The sequence below is a fragment of the Lathyrus oleraceus genome, chromosome 5 (assembly GCF_024323335.1).
Source record: "Lathyrus oleraceus cultivar Zhongwan6 chromosome 5, CAAS_Psat_ZW6_1.0, whole genome shotgun sequence".
Lineage (NCBI taxonomy): Eukaryota > Viridiplantae > Streptophyta > Magnoliopsida > Fabales > Fabaceae > Lathyrus > Lathyrus oleraceus.
The window spans coordinates 429388281-429412382 of record NC_066583.1 but is presented as its reverse complement, the minus strand read 5'-3'; the positions used below and the strand labels follow the sequence as shown (position 1 = coordinate 429412382).

Genomic DNA, 24102 nt, shown 5'->3' with positions numbered 1-24102 from the left:
GAAACTGTTAAGAAATATGGTTGGACCTAACTCAACCCTACAAAACCGGTTGGTAGGGTGAGGGTTGTCCCCACTTATAAACTCATGTTCAGGTTATATATTGTCCGATGTAGGACTCTTAACACACCCCCTCACGCCCAGGACTGGACATCTGGAGCGTGGAAATAAATGGTGGGTGGCCCGATAGCGAAAACCATAGTAGGTGGCCCACTGGATCTTAAACGAGGCTCTGATACCATGTTAAGAATGTGTGGTTTGGGCCTAACTCAACCCTACAAAACCGGTTGGTAGCCAAAGGATACACTCAGATTTTTTGATTGGATTATAGTGATACCTTCTCGCCTATAGCCAAGATGGCATTTATTAGACTTCTTCTAGCCATTGCAGCCATTCGACATTGACCTCTTCATCAACTTGACGTCAAAAATGCTTTTTTACATGGTGATCTTAGAGGAAGTATATATGGAGCAACCACCTGGATTTGTTGCTCAATGGAAGTCATTGAATATGGTGTGTAGGTTACACAGGTCTCTTTATGGTCTTAAGCAATCTCCGAGAGTTTGGTTCGGCAGATTCAGCGCTGCAGTACAACAGTTTGGTATGGTCCGTAGTGAAGCTGATCATTCTATTTTTTATCGTCACTCAGTCCAAGGGTGTATTTATCTTATTGTGTACGTAGATGATATTGTCATAACTGGTAGTGATCAGCAGGGTATACTCCAGTTAAAACAACATCTCTCGAATCAATTTCAGACAAAAGACCTTGATAAACTCCGCTATTTTTTGGGTATTGAGGTAGCCCAATCTAAAGATGGTTTGGTGATTTCTCAGCGGAAATATGCTATGGATATTTTGGAAGAAACAGGTTTGTTGAATGTTAAACCAGCTGATACTCCTATGGATCCAAGTGTCAAACTACTATCCAATCAGGGGGAGCCTCTATCTGACTCAGGAAGGTATAGGAGATTGGTTGGAAAGTTGAATTATCTCACAGTCACACGTCCAGGCATTTCTTTTGCGGTTAGTGTGGTAAGTCAGTTCTTAAATTCCCCTTGTCAGGAACATATGGATGTTGTTATCCGGATTCTGAGATACATCAAATGTGCTCCAGGAAAAGGACATACTCAGATAATTGGATACTCTGATGCTGATTGGACAGGGTCACCCATTGATAGACGATCCACCTCTGGAGATTATGTACTTGTTGGAGGAAACCTTGTATCCTGGAAAAGTAAGAAACAAAACGTAGTTGCAAGATCAAGCGCCGAGGCAGAGTATAGGGCCATGGCAATGGCAACATGTGAACTTATTTGGTTAAAACAGTTGCTCAAGGAACTTCAAATTGAAGAAGCAAGACCAATGACACTTATTTGTGATAATCAAGCTGCATTGCACATTGCTTCAAATTCAGTCTTCCATGAGAGGACCAAACATATTGAGATAGACTGTCACTTTGTTATAGAGAAGATCGAGTCAGGTGACATCGTCACAAGCTTTGTCAACTCTAATGATCAATTGGCAGACGTGTTTACAAAATCTCTACGAAGTCCCAGAACTAGTTATATATGTAACAAGCTTGGTGCATTTGACTTATATGCTCAAGCTTGAGGGAGAGTGTTGATATTTGTAAATATATAGTGTTGAGAATATTTGTATATAGAATAGTCCCACATCGACTATATCATGTAATTAGTTGTAATCTTTTTATATATAATAAAGTCTCCGTAGTGCTTTTAAAGACACACGGTTTAACCTAAATGTCTCTTAGTCTCTCCTAATTCAATAGAAACCATTGTCTAGAATACATCAGTGTTATTCACGAATACAACTAAAATCTAAAACATTTCCAACTGTGGTTAATGACTAACTAATTCAAGAATATTGAAATGTCTTTCTAGTTTAATTCCTTTATTCATGCCTAATTCAGCAGAGTTGCAAGTTGCAACGACAAAGCAGCGACATCACGGGGGAACAACGTCAATGAGGCTGGAAAAGTGTAACTGTGTAAGGCTGTTGAGGAAAAGTGTAACATGTGTTGTGTTTATAAGTGGGGGCAATTCTCACCTTAAGCCGGTTTTGTAAGCATGAGTTAGGTCAAATTCTAATTCTATCACAACTTATTTTATTTAACTGTGAACAATAACTCCCAGAAACTGTTATTGCTTGACAGTAGAGACACATGCATTGAAAAAAAACTTATGAATCTTAAAATGCATGAACAAGATGAATGAATCAAGTTTAGTTCATTGCTACACTTGTAATTAACTAGACCATATTTCTAACATTTCATATGAACTGTAGTGACTGCCAAATAAATCATCACTGAGAATACATAGGGGTGTTCATGGTTCAAAACCATAACCAAATTGAACCAAATATATGGATCAGTTTGGTTTTTAAAACCACTTTGATAAAACCGGTTTATATTTTTAAAATCGGTTTATGTTTGGATCGGTTTGGTTAATAACCGGTTTGTAATAAAAAAATTAATTTTTGTTTGGATCAATTTTAAAACCAAATTTTCCTCAAATTTAATTTTCATTCCAACAACTTCTTAATTTTATCCAATCGCTCTTGAAATCAATCACTATTTATAAATTTCAATCTGAAAAATCAAAATTAAGTAATTACCTATAAGATAGAAAAAAAATCGGTATTTTTCAAACCAGTTTTTTATTTTCTTTAAAAAAGCAGTTTTATAAAAAAAACAATTTTATAAAAAAAACAATTTAAAAAAATTATAAAAATAAATCAGGTTTAAAAAAAATAATTTTATAGCAAAAATAATTTAATTTCTTTAACCTGCCGTTTTAGTTCAACTAGTTTTAAATTTAGTTTATGTTAAAAATAGTTATTTAAAAAAACTGTTTTAAATTTAACTCTTATAATCTCCACAAATAATATCTTGATTAAAAACAGAAATAATTTCATTGAATTTGTTACTAGACTAATTAACAACAATAAAATTCTTCAACCTACACTATGAATATAACAAAATATGAAATATGAAGAATCTTTATGTTTTTTCACTTCTAGTTCCATAAGCAATTAATCAGCTTCTTCTGCAATAAGCTTAATGCTGCATAAAATAAAATGAAATTACAAGAATGTTAGCATATTAAAAGTGAAAACAGTGAAATTGCAAGTCTATTTTACATTTTAAGACATGGACGACCCGATTTCTAAGACCATGTCTCGAACAAAATCTAACTCAAACTCATTATCTCAAAAAAGAATATATTCAAGTTAAGGAGCCTAGTTTCAAGTACAAAAATATGAGACCCGTGTAAGGGAAGATTCAGTAACACATTAAGTCAAAACAAATCACGCAACAACATAAACCCACAAGTGCAGAAAATGCACATATAATAAATTGAGTAGAATATGCAAAAACAAACTTTAGAATTCTTTACCGTTAAATCATCTTCGAGTGTAACAGAAGTTGAAGAGGTTGAACAGCTAGCACCATCTTCCGTATAAAGTAATTCTACAAAACATATAAAGAGATTTCATTATACCTCAAGTATAATAAATAATAATACATTAGCGAATATACTTAGTTATCATACCTTGCTCAAATCTCTCAAGAATATCAAAATCTTCATTTGTAATCAAGGAGGAAGATGTTCCTTTGAGCCAATCTTGGGTGCATATCAACGCTTCGACTGTTGTAGGTGTTAATGAGCTGCGATATGGATCAAGCACCCTTTCTCCTGTACTGAATGCAGATTCAGAAGCCACTGTGCTTATAGGTATAGCCAGCATGTCTCTTGCAATGTTTGAAAGGATGGGATATCGGCCAGAGTTCACTTTCCACCACTCTAGAACATTTATCTCCATGTTATGCTCTAACTTCTCTCCAAGATAAGTAGTTAACTCATTATCCGCATTGTCACACCCTTCTGAAATATAGAATTCAGCAGTTCCATAAGGATCACTAACACCACCAAAAACTTGCAACTCATCTGAATTACCTTGAGGAGACATAAATCCAACACGATATTCCTCATAAATATATTTCAAGCTAAACTCTAAATTTGCTTTCAAGGCGTCAACATCATCCTTATTATAATATCGCCTTACCATCCAATCGACCAATCTAATCTTGCGCCTAGGGTCGAATACTAGAGCAATCAACAACAACATGTTAAGCTTCTCATGATTTCCCCAATATTTATCATATTTCTTCTTCATTTTTTGAGCTACTGAACGTAGATGCTCATCTTCAGACGCACACATATCCACAATGCTCTTTCCAATACCCAGGATCTCAAACATATAAATATTGCTTGTCAAATAAGATGACCCCGATATGTGTAAGGTAGCATCATAAAATAACTTCAAGAATGGGATGATTAAGTTAATATGCTTCCAATCTTCTTCTGTCGGAACACCTTTCCCCTTCTTTGTCAACTCATTCACATACTTTTTATCTCGAAAACTTAATTCTTCGAAGGTCCTCTCATGTTTTGATGCGGATACTAACATCAAGTATGTTGAGTTCCAACGAGTCTCAACATCTAGCCAAACTAAACCTTTATAATCCATGATTTCCTCATCAATACATGCCTTGAATTTAGCAAGCCTCGCAGGAGAAGATCTAACATACCACACAGCATGACGGATTCTACCAATAGAGCCATCAATGTCAATCAAACCTTCTTTCACAACTAAATTCAATATATGCGCACAACACCGCATATGAAAATGGTTTCCACTCATAACTAAACTATTCCTAGACAAAAGCCTTCTCTTGAGACGCTCAACCCCAACATCATTAGATGAAGCATTATCAACTGTCAAACTAAGCACACGGTTTAACCCCCAACTGTTCAAGCACATCTCCATTGTTGCACAAATAGCATCCCCTGTATGACTTGTGACTTGACAAAAATTTAAAATCTTCTTCTGTAAGTGCCAATTATTGTCAATGAAATGGGTTGTCACACACATATAACTCAACTTTTGACAAGAAGAAGTCCACATATCAATAGTGAGACAAACTCTTCGATAATTCAGAGAGAGAAAATTTTTCAAAATCATTCTTTCACTATCCCATAGTTTCAAGACATCACGCGCTAGTGTTGTGCATGAACAAATCTGAAATCTTGGTGATGCGAGACTCATAAATTCATGAAAAGACTCATGTTCAACCTTCCGAAAAGGAATCTCCATGTTTATGAACATCTTAACCATTGCTCTTCTAATGGCTTCTTGGTCAAACTTGACAATTAAAGGAGAGCCAACATGTTCTTCAACACTTGTCGTAGAAGATAATGCCCTTTGCCTCTTGTAAACAAGGCATCTCGATACATGAGCATGCATGGAACTAGTTCCATTATTATACTTAATTTTCGTGTCACAGTATTTGCACGAAGCTTTTTGTTCTTCTTCCGACGATACAATGAAATGCTTCCAAACCTCTGAACGATTCTTTCGCTTCTTAGTGTGAGGAGGTGGCATTTCATTAGAGATTGTAGGTGGAGGGGTTGAAACTGTATTCTCGGATGTTGCATAAGTTGTACCAACATTAGTCATCTTGATTCTATTAAAAATAGGAAAACAAATTATGATTAAAAAAACACAAAAAAAAATCTGATATGAATATGACATTTCCTTATTCAATTGGTATGTATGATGCTGTTATAACAAACCTGCAGATCACACTTCAAGATATAAATATTAGTGAACAGGTCCAGGCTCTAATATCTCCAGCATTACTGATGAGCATTCATCAGTAGTAGTTCAAAACTCGGACCGCTTGATACAAACATGACATGCTACATGCCCTGCAAAAACACATACACAATTAGGATTCACACCAAGACAATGCATCCATTCAATTTAAATTTCTAGCTTAACTACAATAACACATAGCAATCAAACCACATTTCTTATTCCAAACTACTAGCAATGATTCCATTCTAATTTCAACCAAGTTCTAACCAAATTCAAATTCAACTCTTTCTAAACATTGTTCTAATATTTTCTACCACTGCAACTAACAGATTTCTACCACTGCAACTAACTGTTCAAGCAAAGTCAGTTAGCACACAGCAGCCCAACTTCCTGGGGATTGGGTTTCAATTGGTCACAACAGTCAATGGTTGTGGTATTCTGTCTATGCAAGGTATTGTTCACACTCACAAAAATTGTTTGAATTTTGAGACATTCTTATCATCAAGTTACTGATTCTCATTCAATCTTTTGAACAGCAAGCAAGTAAGCTGGCGTACGAGGGCGTTAGTAGTTACAGACTAGACACGACGTTTTATTTTTGGAAGGGACTCAAGTCGCATATGAGGCAGTTCCAACATTTTCTGGCCTCTTTATTGGCATCACAAAGAAGGCCATTAGTTTTGAATTTCTTTTGAAATAAGAAAAAGTTTGGTACATTAAGTAGGAAATTATATTTACTCAGCATGTTTATTGCATTTTTCTCACACTTTAATTTTAAATCGGTAAAACAAAAGAAATACTTATTCCAAGACATGCTCTCACGTTTCTTGTACTACAAAAGAATAAACTATTATGTAGAGAAAAAAATATGAAGAACATGAGAAAGTGCAATTGATGGAAGCTTATTCTCTTGTTATTATAAACAAGGGAGTAGCAATTTTGTAGCCACATTTTGCATAATTTGCGACAAAAAAGCCACAGATAACATACCTATAACCCACACATACGAAAATGGAAATATTGAGCAGCAATAGAGTAAGGACCCCTCAAATATAGTTAAAGCTGCAAGTCAATTATAACTTTGTAGTGAAAAAAGGGAGCTTTTAACAAGAAACAAATTAAAATTGGAAGTCGGAATCATCCCATTGAAGAACAGCAGAATCAATGTTCTGTTCCCTTTTGAGCCTGTCTTTTAGGAACCAATCACATACCTTTCCAGCATTGAGCTCCTCTATTGGACAACCTTCTTGTTCTGATATCACTTTTAGTAAATTCAATGAAGATATCTACCAACACAAACATGAAAATTCATTCATTAAAATTGACCAATGAAAAAACACAATCCTCAGAGATATCATATGACTAGAGAACAGAGTTAAGGTAACTACTAAGTATTAAGTACCGTTAAACGGCATAGAAAGCGTTCATGAGTTAATGGATTCTATAGCAAATCACATTTCAAATTTTGTTTTAATCAAGTCACATAGCTATCATTCAAACTCCATTAGCAGTTAACTAACTCAAGTTGATCTAGCATTTTTGACTAACCTAATTCCAACTATTTTTCAACCTACACTAACAGATTTCTACCACTGCAACTAACTGTTCAAGCAAAGTCAGTTAATTGACATTCAATTTAATAAACAATAGCTTCATCCAACCTCAATCTCCTAATAGTTTCTTTTCCACCAATTTCATCTCTTTAACTAATTGCAACCTAAGCAATCATTAGTAATACAACAGCAGTTCCAGTTCAATACCATACACTGACAGAGATGCTACAATCCAAACATGTTTATGTTTATAAAAAATCAAAATAATTGGTGGTTGTGTGGTAAAATAGCAACCATAGTCAGCAACAGCAACAACAACTCTTACCGGGGCGACGACGAATCATACATAGCTTGAAGTGAAAAATCCTTTAAAACCCAACCCAAAATTATGAGTGACAAAGTACTGATATAACAAATTCTGGGCTAAGCAAATAGAAGATAGAGATGAATACTTCAAAGCTTTGATTGAGATGATTCCATGAAATCCTAAAATCCTAATTCTGAGTTGCAAGTTGAAGGGTTTGAGAAGAAAGGGTTAGGGTAGGGATTTGGTAGAAGATACACCGGACAATCTTTGTTTCAGTTTATCAAAAATCATGCGATGCAGGTTTTGATGAGTTTGAAATTTGAAGAATGATGAAGAGAAAAAAAAGATGAAAAAAATTTGGATTTTTGAGAATTAGGGATTCTGAAATTTGGGTTTTGGGTTAATTTGAAATGATTATTGAAAAATGGTAACCGTTTACTTGAACCGGTTTGTAATAATGGTTATCGGTTTTTTTTTAATTTGCTAAATGGTTCACCAATTTCAAAATATAATTTTGGGTTGGTTTTTAAAGTTTGGATTAATTTGGATATGAATTTGGTTCATGGTTATTGGTTATTTTGCACACCCCTAAGAATACATACCTAAGCCAATGGCATCAGAACCCTTCATGATTTTCAGCCCTCATGCATGTATCAATGAACACCCTGCACATAGAAAAGATGGATTGCAATTTAGTGAAGGACATGCATACCAGATGAAAGAAAATCTCATTATGCCATTCCTTCAGTCTGTTTACTTGGTTCGAACAAGACCAGAATTTGCATCAACACTAAATGCCTAAATAAACTAGCCCATAAATTAGACTTGAAATCTAGTTAAGCAACAAAATCATGGCCATGATCAAATTCTTTTAGTCTGATACTATTGAACAGTCTATAGAATACATAAAATTTTAACACTTCAATCGGAAGTTGAATTTCTATAAAAGAAAAGGAAATTGACTCCTTATAGAACACGAAAATAACACTTTTAATCACTTTAAGATGGGAAAAAGAAAAAGGACATGAATAGATTAAAACAAAACAAAAAATAAGCACTGAAGATTCTTAGAGGAACATGCACATGCACCCTCCCTGCAAAGGCCCCTATCCTAACTCAATCATAATACCCCTACTCTTCCTCCTCGCATGGCCATTCTGTTATGAGGCAGATCATCATCTGCAATACTCACCATTCTGTCCTAACTCAAACTAATTAATCCATCCCAACATGATCCTTGCAGCAAACACCTCAGTACCAGATATATCATTACACTCAAGATAGAAAAATAACAACATTAAAAATATCCAAAATTCAAAATACACTTTAATAAATTCACAATTTTAAATATGTTGAATTTGCACGAAAGTTCTGAAGCTGGTTTGAAAAGAGAGTAAGAAACCTAAGTGTAGTGCATGTTGAACTGTCTAATTTCTGAATAACTTTGCTTTCTAAATCGGCAAAACTTTCTTGATACTTTCCACGCAAGTAGCCGGTTAATTACTTTATATTTCCATCTGTCAAAAAAGCATAATTTGCATTTCCAATATGTTATGTTATGCACCCATTAGTTGCTCTTTCATGATTGTACCATTAACCCCTCTTCAAATTGCACGTGAAAGATGCACGTAGCTGTAGTTTCATTAAAATTACAAGTGCAGCCATTTGCATTATTAAATCTTCCTATTTACTAACCCCCTCTCTCTTAATTAGATGAATAAAATATGTTACCTTTTATCATAATAATTTGAATAGAACCGAGTAAGATTGGTGCTTATCCTTGCCAATCAAATTTCAGGAATCATTATTAAAACAAGAACTCATGGACTTTCAGTAGTAATTGAAAAATAAAAATAGTATCAGTACCAATGATGTTTGGCATGAAAAAAAGCTATCATTAATCACAAGGTATAGTTGTTCAAGAAAGAAACACAAGCAATTAATTTGTTAAAGTACAAACATATTTTGGATCAAGAAGTAAACTTGAGAGACTCAAACCAACAATATACATAGAAATGCATATGATAGAGTTGCTTTGAATTTGCAAATTGATTTAGGTAGAAAATAACTCAAACCAGAAATATGGATCGATCTTGAGAATTAAGAAGCAGACTATCATATATCTTGAACCAGGACTCACTCTACATACATTACCATAATCCCCACGTGTCTAGGCTCTGGACTCAACAATGCGTAAAGCTATTGATCAATATAACCTACAACAATCTATTAATTTTGAAATTTACAGACTCCAGGCAAATGGAAACATATTCAGTGTTTTACACATTAATTATGATTGTTACTTTCTTTAGACTACACAGTTGCTAAACCAAATATAGTTACTATTACTTGACAAAGTATAATTAGAAGAAGAAAAAAATGCAAAAAACACATAGAATTTCAAAACAACTTACTCCCATGGTACATCCCTACAAGCATCCAGTCTCCACCTTTATATTCAAACGGGAGAACATATTCTGAACCATGCAAAAGGTCCCTCCGCTTGCACCCATCAACATTTCTCTTCCTAGAACTCCTCAGGAACCACACTGACCTGAAACTACACAATGACGAAAGATTTCATAATAAAAAATAATGCATCATCCAAGATACTTAAATAAAAAATCATTGGCAAAAACGTTTTTTGTTAAAGTAAATCAAAATCGAAATGGCTCACCTAGGGTAAAACACTTGAATATCTTCTCATGGTCAGAAGATAGTTCCTGATATGTTGTAAAAGTTCACAGATCTACCTTCCTAAAATAGGGAGGGAGAAAATGCACCTAAATACACTCAAATTTGTCATTTCTCAAATTTTGTACATTTTGTGTGCACCTGTGTTAATTTTCATTCTTCATGAGAACTTCATTAGTCAACATTGCTAAGCAAATACAACAAAAAGGTATTTATCCAGTAAAACCAAGCAAAAATCATAAAAGATATAGCAGTTGGCCTAGTTTATCAGTAAATTACCAAACACCTTGTTGCATAATGATAACATGCTCCCTTTGAATGATGGTTACCGCGATCAAATAACCGGATTAATGTATCAGAATCAGAGTGTCATTCTTTTGTAAGCCTAACATTGTTCCAACAATCAATGCAAACCTCCAAAGTTCAACACTGCAGCTGCCATATAATCAAATCAACGCATCAATCGAGCCGTCCGGATTTTCAACTTAACTTTCCTGGCTTCATTGACAAAACCAGCGGTACAGAGGCCATTAATAACAGCTCTTTGAGTAGCCCTTAAGATCTGAAAACCAGATTTCAAACAAGCAACCAAAAGCTTGGAAGCAAAAAGGAACTTCTTTGCCCTGCAAAGGTTATGCACCAAGATAGTATAAGTGAAAGAATCTTTAACCTCCATACTATCAAAAACTTTCACTGCTTGATCAATATGACCAGCTTTACCCAAACAATCAAGCATGCAGTTAAATGCCACCAAATTAAAACCAAAACCCAATGACTTCATGTAATCCAAATGCTTCTCGGCACCAACGAAATTGCCAATCTTACACAATCCATGGATTATAATCGTGTGCGTATACTGATCACATTTCAGTCCTTGTTTCTCTATCTCATCCACCAACTTCAACGCCTCATCGAACTTACCTTGCCTACAGAAAAGGTTTATCATCGTATTATATGAAGCAAGATCAGGCACCAAACCATTACTCGTCATCTTCCCAGCAATCTCATCCACTTCTTCAATCCTTCCGGTCTTCACCAACGCAACAACCACAGTACAATAAGCAAATCCATCAAACGTATAACCTTTCCTCCTCATCTCCGACAAAATCTCCAACCCTTGCTCCAACCTCCCGCACCGAAAACAACACTTCATAACCGTGGTATAAGTAATCGCATTCGGTTCATAACCATAATCACAAAACTCACGTAACACCCTCCTCGCATCCGCCAACCTCCTAGCCTTACATAACCCATTAATCATCGCACTATAAGTCAACACATAAGGAACAAACCCGTGACGCTGCAAGTTCCTAAACAACATAAGAGCATTATGAACATACCCGTGTTTGCACAGCCCGTTAATCATAACATTATATGTCGCCATCGTAGGATACATTTCAGCGCGCTCGACTATATCCTTGAAAACACGATACCCTTCGTCCGGTCTACCAAGCCTAAACAAACAATGAATTAAAATATTATAACTCCAGACATCCGGGTGTATTCCTGATTGAAGCATTTCGTCGAACAGTTGGAGGGATTTCGATAATAAACATTTTCTAACAGCACCTGACATCAATGAATTATAAGAAACAACATTAGGGTTAATCCCTGCTTCTTTCATTCTATTGAGAACAGTGTAACCTGCATCGATGCTGACAAAACGACAATAAGCATCGACTAACGTGTTATATGTAACAGTATCAGGGAGTACTCCTAGTTTAATGGCGTCTATTAAAACGACTTCGGCTTTTAGTAATTGCTTCGATTTGCACATTGAGGATATGCAAATGTTCATGAATTTTGTTGATAATCGAGTAACCATGATTTGTAATGATTGAGGGAAGAAAGAAGAGTCGAGAAGAAAAGGTGAGTAACACGAGATTGAAAATTGAGTAGGTTATTGTGATGACAGATAGAGGCATTTGGGTTTTACTGAAACGAGTTGTTGAAGGTTGAAGAGAACGGTTAGTCTGTAGCGGAGAGTGAAATTGAATACGGGTCAGACCGGCCGGTCCAACCGTTAGCGGAATTGTTATCAAACCGGAAATGGTGAGGAAATGTGGTCGTTGGAGACGGTGTGGGACGGAAAAGTGTGTGAATGTGAGACGGGAGATACTTTCAGAGGTTTATAAATGTACCGAAAACCCTCTCTTAATTTATATTTTATCTAAAATGTGATTTATTTATTTTTTGGATGGACCAATTGAGTAGCAATGTGTATAAAAGTGTTTGATTAGAATTTTGACATTCATAAATTTGTTCAAGGTATTAATTCAATACACAATTTAATCATCCATTCAGTCTATCGACACTTTTTTTCCAAATTGATGTTATTTTTCTTGATTTTCATATTAAACCAGTTAAAAATCCGTACGTTTGTACGGGTTTAAATTTTTTTATACCGCATAATTGTATTTAAATACTTAATTGAGAATAATATTTATATATGATTTTTTTATCTGAATCTAATTTGTTGTGTTGTGTTCACTTAATAAAATATTTTAATCACATTTTTAACATTAGAGACAAATACAAATGAATGATAGGTCAAAATTTATCAAATAACAATAAGTTATCTCTTGATAGTGAAAATGAATGTTATAATACATAATAATAAGATTTCAAACTTTTCATCATTGAGAGCAATATTCATATATGATTTTTTGTCTATATCTAATAGGTTGTGTCTCGTGCTATTTTAAAATTTATATTACTTAAATTACGTTCCATGTTATTTGTACTTAAATCATATACATGATTGGAAGGTTTATTGTGTGTTAGGTTCAATACATAATGTAAAATATATGACATATATAATATTCCAATAAATGTCCTTTGTATATAAATCAATTTATAGAACATATTAGCATAAAACTTGATTTTTTTTTACAAATCAAATAGTGAATAATAGTTGGCTATCGGAGAATCATTGATCCAAGTGTAAATATATAACAAATTAGTAACATCTTCAAACATGTAAACACAGTAAACAATCAGATTAGATTTGTCAAATCAACAACCAAGTAAACAAATAAATAAATAGATTAGATTTATCAACAAAGATAAAAACAATCAAATTTATGAACTTCATTAAAGTCAGATTTCAAGGCGTTGTCATCGGGTCCTTCAGATCCATGTGATAATGAGAGTCAGTTGAATTCATCTTCATTATTAAGGCTCCCCTTTCATCTTCATTATTTGTATGACAACATAATACATGAGTATGACAAACAAAGGGAAGACTTTAAAGTCAACAAATACCTGAAAAAGACTCACAGAGATAATAGCCATGAAAATTGAAAATCTCTCTGGAGAAAAAGAAACTAACAATGATTTAAGAACAACATGAAAGGATTTATATCATTCCATATTCAAGAAGAGTTCAAATTAGAAATTGTCTTTGTTTTTTTTCTCTCTTTCCCAATTTCTATCCACACCTGTTTTTTCCAAGCGTTGTAGAAGAATTTTTCATCCCATTTTTTTGATGTGCCTGATATAATATATAAAATATATCAACCACTAACCTAGAGTGTCAAAGCACTTGTATGTTTTGTCATCAAAAAGATTGTTAAGTTTGCGATCAGAGACATATACATGAGAAAATTCATCAAGCTCAACTTCTTCCTTTGGCCCGATTTCAATCCTTAGAGGAACACCTTTCATTTCTAACTAAGAATACTCATCCAAGAGAATAGTCATCTCTAGAATCTGACTCAGCATGAATTCCTACTTCTAACAACGCATTCATAGTTGCAGACATATATCAAGGATTCCTTGGGTATCAACATCTTTGTAAGGCACAAAATCACATTGACTTGAACTAATGGTGCATCAGGAGGCATCACTAATCCCTTGTCATCTCCATGAACCATCACCATCTTCCCAATTTATTAAAAAGTAGAAAGAAACACCAATGCAATCATATGTATACAAAATCAACTGCATGCCAGAAAAGTTACCATTTTTTCATCCAAATCTTAACTTTTATGGATGATTTATGGTTCTGTTATTTTTAAAATATGTACTTGTGAACTATTTCAGAAAAACCTTTTTTTCTACTTCAAGCAATATATGTTCTACATACCTTCCATTTCCATGAGGACCAAGATCCACATAGCTTTTCATTATTTAAAATAAAAGATAGATTAGTTCAAATTTACATCCAATAAATCTATAGAATCATCGATGAACAAAAAAATTTAAAGAATTGTGAGCAAGTGCTAGTAAAGGAATCATGTAAAAAGAAATAAATACAAGTTGAAATAAATTAGTTATAATTAATGTATGTCTAAAATTCCAATGAGAGAATAACATCAAACACATTAATTGGTGAAATTGATGATAGTTCAATGACAAGCCCGAAAATAACATATTCCTTCATAGGCAACTACTACAAAGAAACAAACATGAAATTCATACCAAACCGTTTACAACATTTCATGAGTTACCCTCTTGAAATCAACATTACATGTAAATCTATTAAACAAATGCCATGACTCACTATGTTTTTAAACCATTATAGTGTCTTTCCAAATAATTTCTTCGCAATTTCCTCACTACACTAGCATGACAAGAGACAAAATGAAAATGACATAAAGAAAACAAAAATAGAAACAACAATATTAAGAAAACTGCATCAACATGAAAACACATGAACACAAAAACAATAATAGTAAACAGGAACAATCAAATGAAGAAGACAAATCTAAACTCAAATTTTAATCAACAAACAACAAAAACTTTAAAAAAAATATAGTTAAACATTCAAAGCAACACAGCAAACCAGACAACAATCTTGATGTTTTTGAAATGATTTAAAGCAAATAAAAAGCAACAAAAAACAACAAAAGTAAGTGAAAGAACACGAAACTGAAACTAAACAACAAAGACAATGCTTCATTTTCAATGCTTCCATTTGACATTCGATAACAGAAAAATGGAGTGTGTAACACCCCGATTTACTTTCCGTATTTATTTATTATGTGTTTATTTTAATTAATCATTATTTGGTGTGATAATTAATTAAATATGTGTTCTGGTGATTATTTGAATTATTTGAATATATGTGTTATTTGAATAATTGAATTTTATGAGTAGAAATAGCAATTGTCTAGTAATGGGTCTAATTAATTAGAATGGATGGATAAGTGGGTTAAGCCCATTATGAGTTAAAAAGATAGTAAGGGTTTTAGAGATTAAAGTTAGTTTTGTAAAACAAGAGAAGAAGATAGAAGAGAAGAGAAGAGAAGAGAAGAGAAAGAGGAGAAGAGGAAACTAGAAGAAGAAGGACTTAGAGATTTCATCTATACTAAGGTAAGGCTGAGATTTTAAGCGGTCATGGGTAAACATAATGTATGTAATGTATGTGGGTTAGATATCATGAACTTAGGATTTTGGAATTTTGATTTTTGAGAAACTCTAGCATGTGTTTATGTTTTAATCCATGAAATTGATGTTTATGTTATGCTATGATATTTCTATATTAAATTTCATGAATGGGTATGTGTATAGAACATGATTTGGTGTATAATTGCATTTTTGAGTTTCACTTGAAAATGGTTGATTTGAGATTTTGGTGAAAATTAGTGGAGCTTAGAATTTTGTTTCTATTATCCTAATAGTTGTTATATATATATATATATATATATATATATATATATATATATATATATATATATATATATATATATATATATATATATATGTGTGTATATATATATATATATTGTATAACTATTTATTTCATGAAAAATGATGGATTAATGTGGTTTTATGATGAAAATTCATTCTGGACAGTAGCATTTTCGCAACAACAGTTTTCTGGTTTTTACGGCATTTTTGCAACAGTAAATTTTCTGGTTTTTGACAGCATTTTGAAAAATTTGTAAATTCAATAACTTTTGAACCGTAACTCCGTTTGAGGTGTCGTTTGGTCCGTTACGAAGCTAAGAATATTATCTATAATGTGATATTCATTTTGATAACAGTAGATTAATATTTTATCAAAAGAATCCTAATATGGATATATGTTGTATGTGTGGTGAATGTGAATGATATGTTTTCTATTGTTTGGCATGTATTGGATGGTTTTAGATGGATTCTGTGAAGAAACATGATACTTGAAATTATGTATGTGATGGTGTGAATTGGTGAATTTAATGAATAACATGAATTGACTTGTTTGCTTTATGTTATTGTGTTGTGATGAGATGATGAATGTTATTTGATGTATTGTTTAGAATTGAAGTCATGTTAGGTGTATGTTGTGCAAATGTTGGATGTGGTATGATTATGTATGAATAAGGGGTTGTGATCGTCTTAATTGCATGAGTCTTGTTATTGTTGCACACTTACACTAGCATGAGTCTATGAAAGAGGCAGTGTTGGGTAATCTCACGTAGATTATTTGCTTGTCCCAAATCTAACGTCGAATGGAGTTTGAAATCTTAAGGTCGAATCGAGCTTTAGAGGTGTTTATCTAGTCTATTTGAGAGACGCTCGGCAAGCCGGAAATGATAACGAATGGGATCCACATGCATATCACATTGAGTCGCACATGTCGGTGTGGATTGTTGTTTGTGTGATTATATGATATGATTGTGTGGATATGATTTTAGTAGATATGCATATGTGTGGATTTTAGGTGATCCATTTGATATGAATTATTGATGTGATATGTGTGCATATTTGTGATATATGTGATGAAATGGTGACTTGTATACATTATGAAATCATGTGAAAGTTGTATACATATTTGATGATGATTTGTAAATGATGGTGGATGATAATATGCACATGAAATCAATATGTTGTGAAATATGACTCTTGTACATAGTTTAGTATTTATCAATGAATACTTGTGGATTGTTTAGCCATGTCGTATGATAAACATGTGATTCTTTAATAAGATGATATGATACATGTTTGTATGAAGTGTGACGAATTCTAATAATATATGTATGTTTGTTATACATTTCATATTATTATGTTTTTCTATAATGATTTGACTTCTCACCCTTATGTTGGAATTATGTTCTATCGCGACATCGCTCAGGTATCAGAGATAGTGGTGCTTCGCACAAGGATTAGATTTGGAGGCTAGTTCTTGTTGTGTTTTGACTAGGTAGTTTATAGTGCTCTGGTCATGCAACACTTGGGTTTATGGGATTATTTGTATTTATTTTGATATTGAGAGATATTGGTGTGCTCTCTTTTATCTTGTTATTTGGATATGTTGGATTTGATGTTGAGTGGCCTTAGAGCCCAAAATGATATTTTGTGGTAGATGATTTATGGGAATCATCACTATTTACCATTTATGAAGAGAGATGTTATTTTGCTGTGTGAGTTTGTATGTTGGTTATTTGGTTTTGATTTATAATTCGTGTTACTTGTATGTGACCATGGCATGTGTTGTTTCTGGCAAAAGTAAATATGAAGCCCTCGTGTATGCATGCTTTAATTTACTCCGATTATGCAATTGTATGTTGTATTTGAGTAGGAGTAGTTTAAGGGGTGTTACATTAGTGATATCAGAGCACGGTTGGTCATTCGGCCAGGTTATGAATTTTTTTTATTCTGTTGTATCTGATTTGTGTGTATGACAACATCGATACGGTTTATTTAACAATCCTTGTTGTTGTGGTTGTTTGGTTGGTGTAGCGGGAAGATGGTTGCTGGAAGGAATGATGATGCGCTTGCGGAAGCATTGACCCTGTTGGCTGGTTCCATTCCACAAATGAATGTTGGTGATCGGGAGCGTGATGCTAATGAGTTTCGTGTTAGAAACAATCCATCAACTTTTGAAGGAGCTCATGAACTTTATAAAGCTCAAGAGTGGTTGAAGGCGATTGAGAAAATATTTCGAGTTATGAACTGTTCAGATGCACAGAAGGTGCGGTTTGGAACTCATATGCTTGAGAAAGAAGTTGAGTATTGGTGGCGCAACACTATTCAGAGATTTGATGAGGATGGCATTGAAGTGGCTTGGGCACTTTTCCGTGATGCTTTTCTGGAGAAGTCTTTTCCAGAAGATGTTCGTGGAAAGAAGGAAATTGAATTCCTTGAGTTGAAGCAAGGTAATGGTATCGTAGCTAAGTATGCTGCAAAGTTTGAGGAGTTGATCAAATTTTGTCCCCATTACAATATTGCTAATACTGAGAGATCCAAGTGTCTTAAGTTTGTGAATGGCTTGAGACCTGATATCAAGAAGGCACTGGGTTACCAACAGATTACGAGATTTTATGAGTTGGTTAACAAGAGTGGGATTTATGATGAGGATAGTCGTGAGAGTGTTGCTCATTACAAGTCCTTGCATGATAAGAAAGGAAAAGGGCAATTCCGAGGGAAGTTGTATGATTGTAAGAAGAAAGCGGGTAATGGCAAGAAGCCAAGTGGGGGAGGATCTCACACTCCTGTCAAGTGATTCAGATGTGGTGTTGAGGGACATCGTGATCCCGAGTGTCCTAAGGGAGATGTGACTTGTTTCAAGTGTGGCAAGCAAGGTCACAAATCTTTTGATTACAGAGTTGGTTCGAATGTGACTTGCTACAACTGTGGTGAGCAAGGGTGCATTAGTACCAAGTGTAACAAGCCGAAAAAGGAGCAAGCCAAAGGGAAATTGTTTGTATTATCCGATGTTGATACTTCTGCTGATGAGAGATTGATTCGAGGTACGTGTTTTATTAATAATATGCCTTTGATTGTTATTATTGATACCGGTGCAACGCATTCTTTTATTTCTTTGGATTGTGCTAAGAGATTAAATCTTGAATTATCTGTTATGCATGGAAGCATGGTTATTGATACTCCGGCTATGGGTTCAGTGACTACTTTATATGTTTGTTTGAAATGTCCGTTGAATATTTGTGATAAAGATTTTGAAGTTGATTTAGTGTGTCTTCCATTGAGTCAACTTGATGTTATTTTGGGAATGGACTAGTTGAGGGCCAACCATGTCTATATCAATTGTTTTGCGAAAGTTGTTCTTTTTCTTGAGCCAGAGAAGGAAGGTGATTTATTCTTGTCTACTCAACAAGTGAATGAATCTGTGTGAGATGGCACTGAAGTGTTTATGTTGGTGGCAAGTTTGAAGCTTAGTGAAAATGGAACAATGGGTCAATTTCCAGTTGTTCGTGATTTTCCTGAAGTGTTTCCTAATGAGGTTAGCGATTTGCTGCCTGAACATGAAGTTGAGTTCACGATTGATTTGATTCCTGGTACTAGTCTGATATCAATGGCTCCGTATCGGATGTCACCATCTGAGTTGAAAGAGTTGAAGAGTCAAATAGAGGATTTGCTTGATAAGAGGTTTATTTGTCAGAGTGTGTCACCGTGGGGTGCACATGTCTTGTTAGTTAAGAAGAAAGAAGGTATTATGAGGTTATGTGTAGATTACAAACAACTGAATAAGGTTACTATCAAGAATAAGTATCTGCTTCCAAGGATTGATGATTTAATGGATCAGTTGGTTGGTTCTTGTGTGGTTAGCAAGATTGATTCGAGGTATGGGTATCACCAGATCCGTGTGAAAGCTGAAGATATTCAGAAGACTGCTTTTAGAACAAGGTATGGACACTATGAGTATTCGGTGATGCCTTTCGGTGTGTTTATGGAGTACATGAATCAAATTTTTCATAAATATCTCGATAAGTTTGTTGTTGTGTTTATCGATGATATTTTGATCTATTCAAAGAGTGAAAAGGATCATGTTGAGCATTTGAGGATTGTTTTATCTGTATTGAAAGAGAAGCAGTTGTTTTCTAAACTTTCAAAGTGTGAGTTTTGGTTGAAGGAAGTGAGTTTCCTTGGCCATGTGATCTCTAGTGGTGGTATTTTGGTTGATCCTTCTAAGATTGAGGCTATATCTCAATGGGAAGCGCCGAAATCTATGTCTGAGATTCGTAGTTTTCTTGGTTTGGCAAGTTATTATCTAAAGTTTATTGAAGGCATTTCTAAGTTATCTTTGTCGTTAACGCAATTGACTAGGAAAGTGCATGAGAGGAATTATCCGACTCATGATTTGGAATTAGTTGTTGTTGTGTTTCTTTTGAAGATTTGGAGACATTATTTGTTTGGGTCGAGATTCGATGTGTTTATTGATCACAAGAGTTTGAAGTATTTGTTCGATCAGAAAGAGTTGAATATGAGGCAAAGAAGATGGTTGGAATTCTTGAAGGATTATGATTTTGGTTTGAATTACCAACCTAGCAAAGCGAATGTTGTAGTCGACGCTTTGAGTAGGAAATCTTTGCATATGTCGGTGTTGATGGTGCGAGAATTGGATTTGCTTGAACAATTTCGAGATATAAGTTTGGTTTGTGAATAAACTTTTTTTAGAGTGAAGCTTGGTATGTTTAAGCTTACTAGTGAAATTTTGGATGAGATTCGAGAAGGTCAAAAATCTGATTTGGTTTTGGTAGATCGATTAACGTTGATCAATCAAGGTAAAGAATGTGATTTTTAGATTGATGAGAATGGTATCATGAGGTGTCATGATAGAGTTTATGTTCCCGATGTTTCGGATTTAAGAAAAAGGGTTCTTGATGAAGGACATCATAGTGGTTTGAGTATTCATCCTGGTGCTACTAAGATGTATCAAGATTTGAGGAAATTGTTTTGGTGGCCTGGTATGAAGAAAGAGATTGTGGAATTTGTGTATTCATGTTTTATTTGTCAGAAATCGAAGATTGAGCATCAGAAGTCATCTGGTTTGTTACAACTGTTATCTATTCCTGAATGGAAATGGGATAGTATTTCTATGGATTTTGTTTCTGGTTTACCTAGGACTCTGAGTAATTGTGAAGCTATTTGGGTTATTGTGGACAGATTGACAAAATCTGCTCACTTTATTCCTATTAGAATGGATTATCCTATGGAGAGGCTTGCAAAGCAGTATATTGAGAAAATTGTCAGTTTGCATGGTATTTCGTCTAGCATTGTGTCAGATAGGGATGTGAGGTTTACTTCGAGATTTTGGGAAGGTTTGTAACGTGCTTTAGGTAAAAAGTTGTGTTTGAGTTCTGCTTATCATCCGCAGACAGATGTTCAGACCAAGAGGATGATTCAATCGCTTGAGGATCTTTTGAGAGCTTATGTTTTGGAACAGGGAGGTGCTTGGGATAGTTATTTGCCTTTGATTGAGTTTACCTACAACAATAGTTTTCATTCGAGTATTGATATGGCTCTGTTTGAAGCTTTGTATGGTAGAAGGTATAGGACGCCTTTGTGTTGGTATAAATATGGAGAGAGTGTTGTGGTTGGACCTGAAATAGTTCAATAGACTACTGATAAGATTAAAATGATCAGAGAGAAGATGAGGGTTTCTCAGAGTCGTCAGAAGAGTTACCATGACAAGAGAAGGAAAGCGCTTGAGTTTGAGGTAGATGATCATGTGTTTTAAAGAGTTACTCCGATAACGAGTATTGGTAGAGCATTGAAGTCACGTAAGTTGACGCCGTATTTTATTGGTCCGTATCAGATTTCCGAGAAAGTAGGTGATGTGGCTTATCGGATTACGTTGTCGCCGTCACTTGCTAATCTCCATGATGTGTTTCACGTGCCTCAATTGAGGAGATACATTGCGGATCCTTCGCATATTGTCCAATTAGATGATGTTGAGGTTAGAGATAATTTGACCGTGGAGACATTACCTATGCGGATATAAGATAGAGAGGTGAAACAACTTTGTGGTAAAGAGATCGCTTTGGTGAAAGTCGTTTGGGGATGACCGGCTGGTGGAAATGTGACGTGGGAGCTTGCGAGTCAGATGAGGGATTCATATCCCGAGTTGTTTGCTTGAGGTAATTTTTGAGGGTGAAAATATTTCAAGTGGGGGAGAGTTGTAACACACCGATTTAATTTCCGTATTTATTTATTATGTATTTATTTTAATTAATAATTATTTGGTGTGATGATTAATTAAATATGTGTTCTGGTGATTATTTGAATTATTTGAATATATGTGTTATTTGAATAATTGAATTTTATGAGTAGAAATAGCAATTGTCTAGTAATGGGCCTAATTAATTAGAAGGGTGGATAAGTGGGTTAAGCCCATTATGAGTTAAAAAGATAGTAAGGGTTTTAGAGATTAGAGTTAGTTTTGTAAAACAAGAGAAGAAGAGAGAAGAGAAGAGAAGAGAAGAGAAAGAGGAGAAGAAGAAACTAGAAGAAGAAAGACCTAGAGATTTCATATATACTAAGGTAAGGGTGAAATTTCAAGTGGTAATGGATAAACATAATGTATGTTTTAATCCATTCATGAAATTCAATATATGTGGGTTAGATATCATGAACTTAGGATTTGAGGATTTTGATTTTTGAGAAACCCTAACATGTGTTTATGTTTTAATCCATGAAATTGATGTTTATGTTATGTTATGATGTTTCTATATTGAATTTCATGAATGGGTATTTGTATAGAACATGATTTGGTGTATAATTGCATGTTTGAGTTTTACTTGAAAATGGTTGATTTGGGATTTTGGTGAAAATAAGTGGAGCTTAGGATCTTGTTTCTATGATCTTAATAGTTGCTATATGATATATATATATATATATATATATATATATATATATATATATATATATATATATATATATATATATATATATATATATATATATATATATATATATATATATATATATATATATATGTTGTATAACTATTTATTTCATGAAAAATGATGGATTAATGTGGTTTTATGATGAAAATTCGTGCTAGACAGTAGTATTTTCGCAACAACAGTTTTTCTGGTTTTTGACAGCATTTTCGCAACAGCAAATTTTTTGGTTTTTGACAGCATTTTGAAAAACTTGTAAATTCATTAACTTTTGAACCATAACTCCTTTTGAGGTGCCGTTTGGACCGTTATGAAGCTAAGAGTATTACCTATAATGTAACATTCATTTTGATAACAGTAGATTCATATTTTATCAAAAGAATCCTAATGTGGATGTATGTTGTATGTGTGGTGAATGTGAATGCCATGTCTTATATTGTTTGGCATGTATTGGATGGTTTTAGATGGATTATATGAAGAAACATAAAGAGAGAAACGGTCTCACAACCAAGAGCGGATCCGGAAGTCGTTTATGCAAGGGGAAGATATTAGCACCCCTCACATCCATGGTACTTCATAGGAACCACTTGCTCGTATCAAATGCGTATGGATGTTTATTTATCTGTAAGTTACTTGCCATCGGGAATGAGATGAGAGAATAAGATGGGGGAGAAAATAAGTTTTAATTTAGTGTGCTCGCCAAGTATTTGAGCCTGTGTGCCTACGTACCCTCATACGTGCAATGAGGAAGTGAGAGCTTCGTAGTTCGGCTCAAAAGTGGCGTATTTGTTTGGTTGTTTTTACTGAATAGTATTGATGTTCGCACGCTACTGTTCACTCGCTTGTATACTCTATCATGGGAATGGAAAATATTTGCTTGTTTGCGGTAAAGTGGATACGTTTGGTTCACACTCTAGCAGTTAAACATGACTTGCTCGCACATGGAGGCTTAAGCTTCGTTCACATCTAGAACGGAAGTAACACATTCTTATTGAAAGGTTTTGAAGAGGAAGCCCTAAGTCAAAAGATGATTTGATTTGTTGGGTTCGATTTTATGCATGGAGACAAGCATCATACCTTTGGCTAAATACAGTCAACGGTCCAATAACTCGGGAGTCGAGAGGACAATGTTGTCCTAACCACTCTTTTTCATCCAAAAAATAGATTTGAATTGTGAAAAGAATTTGGCAAGTCTAATCATTAGAACTTAGAGGGAGATAAGTATCTGACCCTTGACTAAGTATGGCCAACGATCAAAGTACTTGGGAATCGAGAGGACAATGAAGTCCTGACTATTCTT

At 34.3% G+C, this 24102-nt stretch overlaps 2 protein-coding genes and 1 long non-coding RNA gene across 4 annotated transcripts; 1 reads left to right on the top strand and 2 right to left on the bottom strand.

Annotated features, from left to right (window-relative positions):
• Positions 1-5031: 5031 nt before the first annotated feature.
• On the bottom strand, positions 5032-6967 carry LOC127085238 (uncharacterized). Of its 2 annotated transcripts, XR_007789039.1 has the most exons (4): positions 6891-6967; positions 6670-6741; positions 5655-5789; positions 5032-5545 (listed from the first exon to the last, which is right to left on the bottom strand). It is a non-coding gene; the product is annotated as an uncharacterized LOC127085238 (long non-coding RNA). The 2 variants fall into 2 exon arrangements; XR_007789040.1 differs by lacking the exon at positions 5032-5545 and having other exon boundaries at positions 5597-5789.
• Positions 6968-10669: 3702 nt separating this feature from the next.
• Positions 10670-12084, bottom strand: LOC127085237 (putative pentatricopeptide repeat-containing protein At4g17915). The gene has a single exon (XM_051025780.1). The coding sequence runs from the start codon at positions 12056-12058 to the stop codon at positions 10685-10687; it is 1374 nt and encodes a 457-aa protein (XP_050881737.1). The 5' UTR covers positions 12059-12084; the 3' UTR covers positions 10670-10684.
• A 5821-nt stretch (positions 12085-17905) lies between these two features.
• On the top strand, positions 17906-18661 carry LOC127081161 (uncharacterized). Its single transcript, XM_051021444.1, has one exon. It carries the CDS (start codon positions 17906-17908, stop codon positions 18659-18661), a length of 756 nt encoding a protein of 251 aa, XP_050877401.1.
• The last annotated feature ends 5441 nt before the right edge of the window (positions 18662-24102 follow it).

What these genes read in the sequence shown, in the direction of transcription:
- LOC127085237 (XM_051025780.1), bottom strand. Translation starts at nt 12,058, where the DNA reads ATGGTTACTCGATTATCAACAAAATTCATGAACATTTGCATATCCTCA.
- LOC127081161 (XM_051021444.1), top strand. Translation starts at nt 17,906, where the DNA reads ATGGTTGCTGGAAGGAATGATGATGCGCTTGCGGAAGCATTGACCCTG.